Source organism: Haliotis asinina, chromosome 12, assembly GCF_037392515.1.
Source record: "Haliotis asinina isolate JCU_RB_2024 chromosome 12, JCU_Hal_asi_v2, whole genome shotgun sequence".
NCBI classification, from domain to species: Eukaryota; Metazoa; Mollusca; class Gastropoda; order Lepetellida; family Haliotidae; genus Haliotis; species Haliotis asinina.
In genome coordinates, this window is record NC_090291.1 from 18,963,697 (window position 1) to 18,979,060 (window position 15,364).

Here is a 15,364-nt window from a genome sequence, read left to right on the forward strand (position 1 = left end):
CTATTTAAAACTGCAGCTTTCTATACACGTCTTTTCACAAACATTTAACGTGTATTCATTCGTTCCTTTAGGATTCTGTAAGATGGTAGAACCCAATCTCGCTAAATCGCGCCATCATCACAATCGGAACCTACATATTGAATTTCACGAAAACGGACATGCTTACCGGGTCGTACACAGCCGAGTTATTCCGAATGTAGTTTCACGAGATTGGCAAACGTGCATTTCGAAAATCACCGCAAGGTGCTCAGAATCGCAAAATGGGGGAAATGGAACAGTGTAAAGTCATTGCCCATCAGTTCGTTCAAAACTACTATGAAACATTAGACAAGATCGTACTACGACAAAATCTGACTCATGTTTACACGGTATGTCAAACTGCAGCGAAACATTTGCACTACATTCCCGTCTCCATTTCAGGGGTGAGGCGAACTGAGATCGTGAGATGTTGCCGGATGCATGTTTAGAGGAAAATGATATTGAAGTAAAGTAGATTTACTGAGAACGATGATTTGTTAGATAATATCCAGAAGGCCTTGTTGAAGTTGCCGATGTTTGGATCTGCATCACCATTGACAAGAATTTTTGCAATTCACTTTCTCCCATCAACTTTCATTATTATGTTCCTATATATGTATGTACATTTATATAATTCATAGTTTTTACACAAGTTATGTTATGGCAGTTTTATTGCTTGAGTGGCGAGTCTCATTTGGATGATGGATGTAATGGGTAGTTATGAATGGTTGCCAAACAATGATGTGTTTCAAACTTTACAACTAAGGCAAAACTGCAGCTGACCTGGGTAAATCTTGAGTAGCTCAGATGTTATTCCTTTTTATTTCACTTAAGACTCTTAATCCTGTGTCACTGATCTGCACCTCTTCATTTCACACTTTTCAAGTATGTAACCCTAACACTATATGCTACCCATGGAATCTCTTCGATCATACAGTTAAAGTGTACAATGGAACAACGCATAACATTATCCTTATGTCTTCACTTTCCATTCGCAATTAAACATTCTTTATGATCCTGAGGGAGAGTTACTCCTTTGGTGATTGTTGTGGTTATGAGAATTTGAGTAAAGATTAAGATGGATCCAGTGTAAATAGAGGAAAATCTTCAAATTTATTTAGTTTCATGGTTTAGCGGAGGAATATAGCAACTATATATGTGCAACAGAGATGCTGAATACAAGTATTTATTTCCAAACAATTCTATTTGCAGGATGAAGCCCAGGTGGTGTATGAAGGACAACTGTACACAGGAAAGCAAGCTGTCATGGAGAAATTAATGGTAATCTAATTATGTGTTATCTTATTACCCATACGGGCCAAGAGATCCTGTGTAATATCTTTTTGATATTTGCACAGTGTGCAATTTAGTGATACCCAGTTTTGAGTCTTTGAAGGGCATTTAGAAGTGATACACATTAAGACAAGAGTTTGACAACTTCCTTATTGTGAAGGGTCATGACATTTCGAAGTATGTTCTTACTTCTTCATCAGGCGAATGAAACAATTCTGAACAGACAGCTATATGTGTACATGTTGAAACAACAACAATATAACAAAGGAAACCAGTATTTAATAGGTGGATGAACAATAGTGGAAGCCAGGGATTGTTAATCCAGACATGATTGTTAGGAAAAACAAATGGAAGTCGGCGAGGGGCTTGTGCTGAATTGTAGTCGAAGGCCAGTGAATTGTAGTCAAAAGCCAGTATTGCGTCTCAACAGGCTCATGGCAGAGTGAGAGTGTGGCAACAACAAGGAGAGCGTTTTGCAGATGATTGTGCTCTGGAAAGAGACTCGTGGGAGATCCGATCTTAATGGTGTAGAGTGCTATTGCTCTCAATCACGAACTATGCCCTGTGGTGTACCAGAATATTGGTCCTGGTAGAGGAAATAGTGTAACATCTGCCTTCTACATGGATCAAGGGCTGAGGCCCTTCGTCATGCCACATTTCGGTAGACATGGAAACCACATCTTCCAGCTGGACAAGGCACATACCCATCCTGCCAGAATCACTGGAGACTTGCTCTGTCAACAAGGCATACAATCTCTTCAGTGGCCTGCCCCGAGTCCAGGGTTCAAAATCTATGCGTCTGCTAGCCCGAGACTAGTAAATCTCCCAGAGTACTACAAAAACATCTAACAATACTAATCTGTGGGGCTAGTTCAATTTTTAGGGTTTCAGATTGTTCTCAGCTTCGGTCTTAGTCCGATAACATTTTCAAATGACCAACTACTGTCTTATGTAAACGGACACTCAGGCTGATCGATAATTTCAATATCATTTTCACATATGGACCGAACAAACTATAAACATTATCATTTAAAACATTCCTCAAAAAGGTACCAGTATAATATTGATAATGTTTTCGCGGCATGTATGTGTTTAGGCATCCATTTTTAACACAATAAGCTGCCAAATGTACATGTATTGGATTGCGCGATTGGCTGCTATTTTAAGAGACAGGTTTTTCCAAACACACACACGACCAACCTCACCCTCAAATGAGATTGAAAACCATGATTCTCGGCCACATCAGAGTTGTTAAAGAGCAAAATAACGCTGTTTCGAGGAAATTGTTATACAAACTGTATAAACTGAAGAATAAAATCAACAACAGTACTCATTTCAGTTGATAAATGTACATTTTATAAGTTACTATTTCCATCTTTTTTTGTGCGATCATGTAATATTCATGTAACATCTCGGCTTCCGTCATCTTGAACTTGACACTGGGACACAATGTGTAATGCTAAACTATATACATAAAACTTTCTTGTCAGAGGTCATAATCTAGCACGATACATTGTGATTTTAGAAACTTTGGTCTGACCCTACAGGTTTTTGTTTACAAGGACAGAATCCATGTCTATAATATGAAGTGCTGTCTTAGATCATGTACCTCATTTTGACTACTCACGATCCTTATCGCAGACTGTGACAAATAAGTGTCATTAGAAACCAGTCTTTATCAAATGAAATCGCTCCTTACAAGTGGTGAAAATACTCTAAACAAAGGTATAGCAACATTGTTGGTGTTCAGAGTTTTCGAACGATACCCACCATCAAACTAATCACCTCGCATGTTATTCATACAAATCTGTGAAAACAGACATATTTCATGCTTTTGGTTCACATTGCCAAGTGGAAAACCTATGATATCAGGAAATAGATGACCTTTCGTATTATTTATTTCGGAAATCTTTTTATGATTATTTTCCGATTATGTAAAACTGAAAATATAAAAGGAAAAGTTATAGGAATATTGTGACATGTTCTAAATATAGCCTCCATCTATGACCTCAGAGTATCTGGGAACTTAATGTCATGGCAGTAAAAGCGTCTGGATGAGTGGTGTTGAAAGTGTTGACAGAGAGGTAACGAAAAGAAAAAAAACAAAAACAAAACAAAAAAACCTTCCAAGACCGATACTTGAAGTTATCCCCATGGCTTGAAGTTATCCCCATGCGAAGATTGGCGGGGCATGACATGTGCATTGTATATTAGTGTCGGGAGACGAAATGTGGTGTCTTTTTTCACAGAACAGTAATTGGTGTTCATTTATCTGTTTATCAGTCGTGAATCAGTGCAGCTTTGAGTTCGATATGAATCATCAGTAACCTTGTTTAATGTTGCACAGTAATAGCCATCTATCATGACTGAATTCAACTATACGAAAAAATGTTTTGTATTTGTTATGATACGACACCTCTGCCAGCACTGCTTGACTAAGTCAAATTTATGTTTTGGTGTGTTACTGATTGAAATTTGTGGACTGCCAAAATTGTGTGAGGACAAGTAGTTCGCTGAGAGTCACTAGTTCTCATGGCTAATGGACTTTTCAAATAGATTTCTATCCCTGCAGTCCAGACTTAAACCCGATAGAACACTTGTTACGAGATTCAGAGGAGGCTCAATGATGTGCAACCAATGCCGACAACAGCAGCTGAATTCTCTCAGGCATATCATTGAGTCTGAGTCTAAGTTCCCATGGCCTTCATCAGCCATCTCATCTGCTCCATGTACTCCATTGTACTCCATGCAATGTTCTTGTCAAGGCTCAAGGAGGCCATACACGTTATTCACTTTCGGATTGCACTGTCGTGCCACCTGTTGTCATTTTGACTTTTTATACTAATTGTCTGAAATTTGTCTTTAAGTACCGATCATCAAACATGTCAATTTTGAAATCTTTCCAACTAATTGTTATGTTTACATGTGTTTGAATTAAACTGATAAACAGTTTCAAAAAGGAAGTGACATTTGTTTTGAGGTTCTGGTCATTACATGTAGGAAGTTCTTTTGATGTTATAATATGTATGATTGGTAACACAGTAGTTCTACTGGCATTTTTTACAACTGTATGTTATGACCGTCTAGCAATTCAAGTACAGGTCACTTGTAAATTGTACCTGTCAAATGATCACATTTTTCATTATGTGCAAGACCGTGGACCCCAGCAACAAATTAAGAGTTGTAGACGGTATTACAATGCGTTAATGCCACTAATTTTAGTCAGGGGTTTTCAAAAACTACTATTTTTTACTCAACACCTTAGTGTCATTGTGAAAATGTAATTTGTTTTTTATTAACAATAGAAGTAATAGGGGTTATTAGAAAATAAATTATAAAACTTTGCCAGACATGATGACCGACAGCCTTTGTAATAGCAGGACATTCTAAGTTTGTATTTGTTAAAGTCTGTTATATACTGGACAACAGAAACACTGCAACAGTTAGCATATGGTTAGTGCCAATACAAGGAGATATAAAACACCATTGGTGGTGGTTTTTTATGGGAGAACTTTCTAATCATCCAAACAGACGTGAGGGTTCCATTCTCCGTATGATTGAGTGAATTATTTCCACAATTTATCAGACTTCTGCAATCCAATAAAGATTTACAATTCCAAAAGCAAAAACATTAATTAGCCCTGATAAATATTAGTTTCGAAGGAATACTTCTGTCCATTTATGGATTCTTTTGCAATGATTAAAATTTAGGAACTGAATTGATAAAGAAATGGAATGTTTTGACGCAGATTTTTGATCAGCAGAGTGTAAGATCGCTTTGTGTAATAGGACCCTCTTAAAACCTGTAGTGGGTGTTGTGTTGCAGAAGTAATCTTACATTTAACTTCACTTTCAGAACCTACCAGGTAACATGGCCAGAATTTGCTCTGCCGTGGATGCCCTCATTATAGAGAGTGGCTACCTCTTGGTAAACATCATGGGACAACAGAAGGTCAGTGCTCCTGTCCTAGACAGGGCCCTTTTACATTCTCTACACCACCTTGCATTATATGTACTTCAAAATCCACTGACACTAACATGGAGATCAAATCGCATGTAGTTGCTTTAGGCTCTGAAAGATATGTGCTGGTAACCAAACATTCCATTACTTCCAAACAAACATACTCTGCTATGGAGTTAATAACAGTCTATACTAAACACACAAAATTGGTAATTGGGAATAAAGGTATCAGAAGTTTAAATAACTAATGCAAAAAAATATTGTGATTTGAAAATATAAGAAAGTGCATACCTCTAGAATATTTGATGTACATATGAAGTCTAGTCTTACTTGGGTAGTATCATTTTGGGGGTAAAAAGGTGAATGAACTTTCTGAATATAGAACTTGGGTCTGAGCATGACAAGCAAATGTTTTAACCACTACGCTACCTCCATTGCCCCTGAATGAACTTAATGAAAGGGGAAAGACAAGTAGTGTAGTTGGTAACCATGTGGAAAAGTAATCTATCACTCAAACAATATTGTCAGTCACTTGGAACAGCCATGTATTCATCAATAAATATTAGATATCCTGTAATGAAAGCTGACAATGATTTTAGTGATTTAGTAGCATGTAACAGGGTTTACTACAGCCGTGTATTGATGATGAAAAAATATAATATATTTGTCAAAATATACATTCAAAGTTTCAACAGCAGAATTTTATGAATGCCAAAATGTTTCATGCAAAGAGCCATGATGCTGAAGGTTAGGGAACTCCTTTACAGGGCAACAGATAAGGGGCATACAAGCGTAATGTACATGTACATCTAATAGTCAATGAAGTATGACAAAGTTAAGTTTTGAAGGGTATCATGTACGCATGTAAATGCATTTATACATCTGAAATGTATAAAATTTAATAGTTGTTTAATGTTATAAATAACAAACCACATCACCAACACTCTCGCACAAAAGCATGCCACTACACACCTTACGCCAGGGGTTGCCACAAAAGTTGGCTGTGCTTGTTGTAAGAGGCGACTAAGTAACAGGACCAGTTTGTCAAGCTCGTGGATATGGTTTACACGTCACTGGTTCCCATTTGCGCATATGAATGCTTTTGTTGTTGATCACTGGATTGTTTGGTCCAGACTCGATTATTTACGGACTGTCGCCATATAGCTGGAATATTGCTGAGTGCCGTGTAAAACTGAAATCACAGATGTCTGGGCTAGTACAAGGAGTCACGCATACAGATACATGGACATCAAGTAAGCAAAATATTCTTATGTACCTTGTTAAGACCCATTTCACATCAACCCGTGGAGGTCCCGGGGTAGAATAGGCCTTCAGCAACCCATGCTTGCCATAAGAGACTATGCTTGTCGTAAGAGGCAACTAACTGGATCGGGTGGTCAGGCTTGCTGACTTGCTTGGCATATGTCATTGGTTCCTAATTGCGCAGATTGATGCTCATGTTGTTGATCACTGGATTGTCTGGTCCAGACTCGATTATTTACAGACCGCCACCGTATAGCTGTAATATGGCTGAGTGCAGCATAAAACTAAACTCACTCACTCACACATTTCACATCACCTCATACATTTTATATGAATATGTGCTGTCTTTTGTTTCAGGTTGATCAAGACCCACCACTAGGATTTGTGCATTCATTTGTTCTTACGCAGAAGGATAACCGTATTTTTATCGCTAAGGAAATTTTCCGATTAGTGCTCCATGATGTATAACTCTTTGACGATGTTGATGAATGCAGAAAGTGACAATAACACGTATGTGCTGACGTTGAACCAGCGTGCACCCTGGTCTGTAAATGTGTACAAAACTTCTAAACGTCCCCATTGTGATTTGCCCACTTCTAAACTACAGTGACAGCCAGCGAAATCTACACCCTTCCCATCATCCTCCTCCACTTCAGCCTCCAAGTTCTGTATCAAGAATTTCAAATATCATCTCTATCTCTCTACAGTCACCATGGAAACTTGTATATATGTAATTTGTTTTGTTGCAGTTGAGTGGTAAGGACAGTTAATAGGTGATCTTGTCATTGTTTTCGGCTGCTCTGTTCAAAGTTTGTCATATTAATCCGGTTGTCTCTGTTAATTTCGCATATCTACCTTGTATCGGCCTCTGTAATTTTGTATTGGGAGCATGCTTCTATAGAAAACAAACGTAGATCATGTCAAGTTTATGTGGATATCTGTTAATTGCCTGTTGAAATATGACCTGTTCAGTTTTTGCTAGAAAAATAATTTCACAGGTATTCATTTACAAAACCTTTTTACACAGTCTTCTCACACAAAAGTTGAAGAACTTTGTCTTTTTTAACTAACGGCCTCTGTACATGCACAATCATATATTTCATGTGGTTGATTACTGTATTTCTCCTTTTACAGTTCTCGGGGGACACTTCTTATTTAAACTGGAATCGCGAAATTTTGCTGGAATATTGCCAAAACAGCAATATTACAAACTCAGTCAATCACTGAAAGATTGGGACTTTTGAATTCATTTCTACTTCCGAAATAATTAAGACATATAAATTCCTTAATATGAAGGAATAGTAATATGAATAAAACAAATGGATTGATCTGGTGCAAGAATGTGTCAAAGTCTTCAAAAGTGCCATGAAGCCCACAGGGCTGATACCTGAAAAATATTCTGGGGCCTGTTAACATGTAACCAGCCCTGTATTATAATTATAAAGCTGAGATAAGGTGTTAAAGTAATGTAATTAAGAATTAGTTGTAGTGTGGTAAACTTCCACATGTGCAAAGCAATTTTTTTTAAAAAAAAAATGACTTGGTGGTCAGTTGTTGATTCATTTACAAACAACATTGTTCATTGGCTGAAAGCATTCTCTAGACAAATCACTGTAGTGTTAGATAAATGACTAGACTGATCTGTGGAAGTTAGAGCTTGATTGATCATGAAGTATATCAACGGAAATTATTTTTGAAATTTTGGCAGTTGTCAGTGATATGGTTAAATCTATTCCTTTGTAAAATGTTTTCGCCATGCACTAACAAGCAGCAGGCCGCTGGGCAGATGCCATTTTATACACTGGAATTATGATGTAATCCAAACAGGCAGGGGAACAAGACAGGTAAAACCTGGCCAGTGTTATTTCAATTGTGACACATAGACAAACTTTATGTCAAATTTAAGAATATATACAAATTATATTCGTAAAATTAATTGTTTTTGTTAGATTGTGTGACATTGACACATTATCTTCTTTGAATATTATTGATGAAGATGTCACATTAATGTTTAGTCTTTCCCTTGGAAAGAAAACTTTCAAAACATTCATTACATCACAACCAGAGAATGGACAAAAATCAGAGGTCCTGTCTGAACTTCACTGCTCCTAAATAACTCAGATTTACTATCAACACATGTCACTGTCCACTGGGACCACTGCAAATGTAGTAGGTAGTGGTCCTGATGAATTTTTACTTGGCAGGAACCACAGGACCAGAGTAAATTGTCCTTGAGGAAGAAATACCGTGTACGAGTTTCCAGACTTCACTATGAAAATATATAACAGATTGTAATAATCTTTGCTAATGACTGATGTTGAATATTGTTCACAGTTAGTTCAATACAGTTTGAGCATTTCATTCATCCTAATTGTACATTCAACTGAATTTCATGTACTTAGTTGACTAAGATATTTTTCACCTTATTTTTTCCTGATTAGTTAAGTGTTTCTTATCTGGAGTATTTCTAGGACACAATTTCACAACCTACATTACAAATTTAAGGATATTCTTTTGCAGTATTTGCTATGAACAATACACTGTTCTTGATCAAATTCACGAACTGTTTATAATTTGCAAATTGTTTTCTAACCCCCCTGAATGTTTTCCTTGAATTGCAACTTTCCGATTATTATCAGAGTTGGATTGTATTTGTGTGTGATCATTACACGGTTATATATGAGCGTCAGTGCATTCAGCCAAATTGTTGATTCATAGGTTCAACAAAGAATGTACACTTGAAATGGTATTGATCTCAGTTACAGATTGGACTAAACAATTTTCACTTTAAATGGCAGCATAAATAAGATTGGTTAAGGAAGTGAAAAAGTTCTTTTGTTGTCTTGAACAAAGATTCTTATTACAAATGCATTTCTGATTACATAAAGCAATAACAGACAATCCATCATCAGGCAGTCTGTAATCTTGTTTACTGCATGATAATAGCACATTGAATCAACTAAAATGGATAAAAGAAAATAAGTGTCAAAATATTAAAAAATCAGTTCACTAGATTATTATGTGCCCCTATGCTCAAGTCAGTTTGCCCAGTACTTCCAAATGGTACATCCACATTGGGGTGTTTTGGTATTTTTTGTTGTATTGCACATACAAAATTAGAGGGTGATAGGCCATCAAAACATTACATACCAAGAGCACAGTATCACAGGCAGACAAAACCAGTGTAAAGGACAATTAAAGATGGGGGCTCGGTGATCTGCTTCTTCATCTGCAGGTGAAGCTAGAATCTGTTGATGTTGTAATAGTGCCATGTGTGAAACCGTCATTGTTATGTGAAATATTGATCTTTGTTAAATGCTACATGAGATTTGATGAAGAGCTGTGGTGATTTGAAATATACTGGGACTTCCAATTAGCAGTGCATAGTCCCTTTTTAAGGATGCTGGGTCCTGCCTTTCATCGCTGTTCCTGCAGATGAAGACTTGCCCCCATGGGAGGCTGGGGAGGCTGCAGATCCTTCTACTGTCGTCCATTGCTGGTGTAATCTTCAGTGTTATGAATACAATGCTTACAAATAAACCTTGATCTGTTTTTGATATGTGTTGTTGTTGTCATTTCCCATTCTTTTCTCTATATATTTTGTTGTTAAACGCTTCACTCAGCGATATTCCAGCTATATGGCAGCTGTCTTAAAGTAGATGCCAGAACATTGTTTTTCCTCGGAGCTCTGACATTGTAATACAAATACAATATCTGTTTGTTGTTTAACGCTGCATTCAGCAATAATTCAACTGTATGGTGACAGTCTGTATATAATCAAGTCTGGACCAGATAATGCACTGTTCAACAGCATGTTAAGCGATCTACTCCATTGGGATAGGACCTGTCAACTAAGTCAGCAAGCCAGATCATCCAATCTGTTGGTTGCCTCTTTTGGACAAACATGGGTTTCTGAAAACCTATTATATATCGCATCTTCAGTGGTACTTTTCTGTAATAAATGTGAAGTAATGCAAGTGGTGAGTCATGATGACATGTAGAAATATGATGGTGCTTTACGAGGTCGGTAAGGGCAGGGTCCGCAATGATAACAAACTGCTTCAGGGAAGAATGTTTATTTTGTGTTGTGTAAATATATAGAGCAATGACTATAGATTTTCACTGTAACTGAATAAGAAGCAGTAATCAGATAAATATGTACACATATTTACAGGTATTCTTTATCATTTCCAGCGAAGGGGTAGCCCAGTGGTTAATATGTTCTCTCATCACACAATGACGGGTATATGAGTACAGTATAGGAATCCCATTTCTGGTGGATAATGTTGGACTATCGCAAAAAGTGGCTTGAGACAAACTGACTCTTTTTCACTTTAAGTGATAAGGTTTTGTCATAACAAGATACGGGACCCGTGAAGGTCCCGGGGTAGCATAGGACTTCAGCAACCCATGCTTGCCATAAAAAGCGACTATGCTTGTCGTAAGAGGTGACCAACGGGATCGGGTGGTCAGGCTCGCTGACTTGGTTGACACATGTCATCGGTTCCCAATTGCGCAGATCGATGCTCATGTTGTTGATCACTGGATTGTCTGGTCCAGACTCGATTGTTTACAGACCGCCACCATATAGCTGGATTATTGCTGAGTACGACGTAAAACTAAACTCACTTACTCAACAAGATACAGTACCCATGAAAAGCTGAGACTCGCTAGTGTAAGTGTATCCTCTTCAGACAACTGTTCTAAACATAAGTTTGCAAGATAATCCACACTGTTTAAAGGTACTGTTTATACATGAACTAATGTATTGGAAAACAAATATGTAACCTTGAAGATGGTCATGCCTTCAACAAATGATGAAAATGGCGAATTCTTAGATCTTTACACTAAAAAACAGTTGTTCACATACATGATACTGACACATGCTTGTCTGCAATCTGATATATGATCCTCGTGCACATTCATCACCACAAGGTTTGCAGTTGTGCAGTTGTCTCCCCCCCCCCCCCCCCCCCCCAAGTTATTTGAGAAATAAATCTTCCTCGTAACATAACATACAGCGAGTGAGTCTAAACTTTTATGGGTAATATAGTTCAACATCTCTGGACTAAGAATGAAGCACAACGATTCAAATATTACAAATATTAAATGTATATAGAACATGGAATGCTCATCACGTATATGACATGTTGCATATCATGCTGGTGAAATATGGCCTGACTAACTTTCACAGGGCAATGTTGCCAACCTCATGTAGGCAGTAATGTATGAATGTGTGATAAGCAACACCTGCTCCTGCACCACTACAGATGTACACATACAAGTGTAATATGAAACAGTGGTAATGTTCAAGCAAATTGGTGCATTTGTCAGTCGTGTCAAGCCTACAACACTCATGCAGTGTCATCATAGTCCAGTCACACAGATAAATCGGTGCTCAAGATGCTGATGACTGGACTGTCTGGTCCAGACGCTTACAGACCACAGAAATGTGGCTGGAATATTGTTGAGTTCAGCACTAAACAATCCAAACCATATACTACCCATTATGTTACTGAGACTTTGACAGATAATTGGTTGTTGTGTATTAAGGTCAGAGTGAGTGAGTTTAGTTTTACGCCGCACTCAGCAATATTCCAGCTATATGGAAACGGTCTGTAAATATCCAGTGAACAACAGCATGCGAATCGATCTGCACAGTTGGGGACCAATGACGTGTCAACTAAGTCCGAGAGCCTGACCACCCGATCACGTTAGTCACATCTTACGTCAAGCAGTCGCCTTTGATGGCAAGTATGTGTTGCTGAAGACCTTTTCTACCCTGGACCTTCACGGGTATATTAAGGTAAGAGTGTTCAAATGATTTAAGTGAATAGATGATATCAAGAACTCGATCTGCACGCATGCCGGGTGAAGTGGAAATGGACGAAGAGAAGCATACTATATGAATCTTCTAACCAGTACTTTGCTCATTCTGTTAGGTGTTGGATGCGGTAGCCTAGTGCTTGCTCACCATGCCCAAGACCCGGGTGTAGATTCCCCACATGGGTACTATGTGTGAACCCCCCACCCCACCCCCACCCCCACCCCCACCGTTATATTGCTGGAATGTTGATAAAAGCGATGTAAAACTAAACTCACTCACTTAATTAAGTGTAGGTATAAAATGTAATCAGCTGAGTTGATAAGTTGCAGCAAGTTACTAAACCACACAAGTTTAAAGCAAACACAACTTTCTTTCTTTGTTTGTTTAACGCCAGACTCAACAATGTTCCAGCATGACTATCGATGGGATACGATGGCATGTCAACCAAGTCAGCGAATCTGACCACTCGATCCCTCTTATAACATGCATGGGATGCAGAAACTGAATTCTAACAGCGTTCTTCACGGTTCAAGTACATATGAACCAATACATGATCTTGCCACATGAGTGAGTGAGTGAGTGAGTGAGTGAGTTCAGTTTTACGTCGGTTTTTACACTATTCCAGCAATATCACGACGTGGGACTTCAGAATTGTGCTTCACAGGTTCTTTCTGCCACATGTTTCCAAGGCAAACAGACAACGCCGTTACCGGTAGATGACGTTTACCTGTCAGTATCCCACACCTGGAATGACTTGTCCATACCCGAACCACGGTATACCCCCGTACTTCTGTCCTGATCATAGGGGATGAGCGAGAGGAATTTTACCGCAGTTCCTCCAGCAACCACAAGACGATGATTTTCGTTTAATAGGTTTATTAAGACTGTGTTGCTGGTCAGCCCACACTATGGTCACCCAATAAGACTTCAATTCGGTCTGTAGCGTATGGGGCCATCCACTCCTTTACTCTTGAGACGAGGCCCTCGGGAAGGTCAGCTGATGCTGGCATCTTTCCTAAATAATAATAGACCACTGACTCCTCGGTGACGGTTTTGACTCTTTTTGGGCGGTAATAATTTATCAACGTAATGACGTCATACCGGTCAAAACGGTTGCTGGGTGGGAACAACATCGGGTGCATTTTAAAGGTTCGAAAGAAATGTTGTCCGATACCTTGATGACAGGGTCCTCATATAGGACTCTACAGTCCGGGCACTGTTTAGCATCCAACCAACATGGCAGTCGTGAGAGAGGACGACCCCCGTCCAAGAAGGCCTCGAACTGTTTGTCCCCTTGTTGTCAGACATAGACAGCTTTGGGCCACTTCGTTGTCAGACATACGTAGCTTTGGGTCCGTCACATTGTTATCAGACATAGACAGCTTTGGGTCCGTCACATTGTTATCAGACATAGACAGCTTCGGGCCACTTTGTTGTCAGACATACGCAGCTTTGGGTCTCATTCTTGTCAGACATACACAGGATTGGGTCTCATTCTTGTCATACATACACAGCTTTGGGTCACTTTGTTGTCAGACATACACAGCTTTGGGTCTCATTCTTGTCAGACATACACAGGATTGGGTCTCATTCTCGTCAGACATACACAGGTTTGGATCTCATTGTTGTCAGACATACACAGCTTTGGGTCTCATTCTTGTCAGACATACACTGCTTTGTGCATGTTACTACATTTGTTTCAGCGTTGGTCACGTTTTAGGTTGCAGTTTCTGACAATCAAACTTCTTCCTTCATTCCCTTTGTAATGTCTTCATAAACATCCGCCCCAAACGCGTTGCCCATTGCAGCTGCTACTTGTGTTTGCCCTAGTGATTACGTTCTGATGTGTTCAAGAGGCTTGAATCTTGACTGCAAAAATAAATTCCGTCGGGCAATACATCTTCGTCGTCCTCTCGGAATATCAAATAATTAGTCCCTGAGTGTCTGATTACATTATTTCATAGGAAACACTTCTACTAGCACGAAATAGCAGAAGTATCTTTTGAATTCATTCTCTGTCCTTACAAAGATGATCTGCATAAAGCAAGCACACAATGAAATATGCACACATTTATAGCCACGCCAATTCCAAACAAGACACGGTTCCAATACATAACAACCAAAACCTGACAAATTAGGAATGGGACCAAACAACCTAATCACACACTTCGCAACTGAGTGTATTCGCTGACACTCGATGTTTGTTGTTTCCAAGGTAACTCTGATAAGTTTCGATCATATCATCTGCAACATTTTAGGGTATTGGAATGTGTGTGGCTATACTTAGTTCGTATTTATTATAAAAACTTTAGGGGCTTTTTACCCTGTACTTATATCTCACATAACGATGTTCACTGAACTATCAGTACCATTTACACATATATTGTTCACGAAATTGAAGAATAGTGTCTTGAAAGTCTAAATACTGACCTTTTGCATTTGTATCTATGGAACCTTCAAGACGTCTCATCATTCCTTGGATCCAGCTGTGGATTTGATTCGGAGGAAGCATGCTCCATTCTTCATGCAAAGCAGTTATCAATTCATTGAAAGTCAGTACATGTGGTTCTCTCTGTCAAACACGAGAGTCTAAAAGATGCTCAATTTGGTTGAGGTGTGGGCTAAATAATGAGTTGTCTCATTTGCAAGAACTGGCTAACAGCACTGGTAGACCTTGTGCTCTGTGGGGCCTAGCACTGCCATCCCTAAAGATGAGTCTTGTGGATAGAGCATAGTTTTGAAAATGTGGGACAACATCCCTCTCAAGATCTGTTGATACCGAGCTTACTACGTCTATTGCACCATATGCACAAGGAACGACCTGATGTAATGTTCCTGTGAACACGTTGATTACACGAGGAAACCCTGCTGCTTTGTGTCCTACATAAAGTTGTATATGCTTGTTGGGTCTTCCGGTACTGTATCCTGTTGTTTTCAGCAAATTCATACAGATCCTGATATGTATTGATACATATGACGTGACAATTTTGGACCGTCATGTT

At 38.8% G+C, this 15,364-nt stretch overlaps 1 protein-coding gene across 1 annotated transcript; it reads left to right on the plus strand.

Annotated features, from left to right (window-relative positions):
• The first annotated feature begins 100 nt into the window (after positions 1-100).
• LOC137258324 (nuclear transport factor 2-like) lies at positions 101-10,090 on the plus strand. Its single transcript, XM_067795959.1, has 4 exons — positions 101-368; positions 1,231-1,299; positions 5,168-5,263; positions 6,893-10,090. The coding sequence occupies exons 1-4, from the start codon at positions 261-263 to the stop codon at positions 7,001-7,003; spliced, it is 384 nt and encodes a 127-aa protein (XP_067652060.1). The 5' UTR covers positions 101-260; the 3' UTR covers positions 7,004-10,090.
• The last annotated feature ends 5,274 nt before the right edge of the window (positions 10,091-15,364 follow it).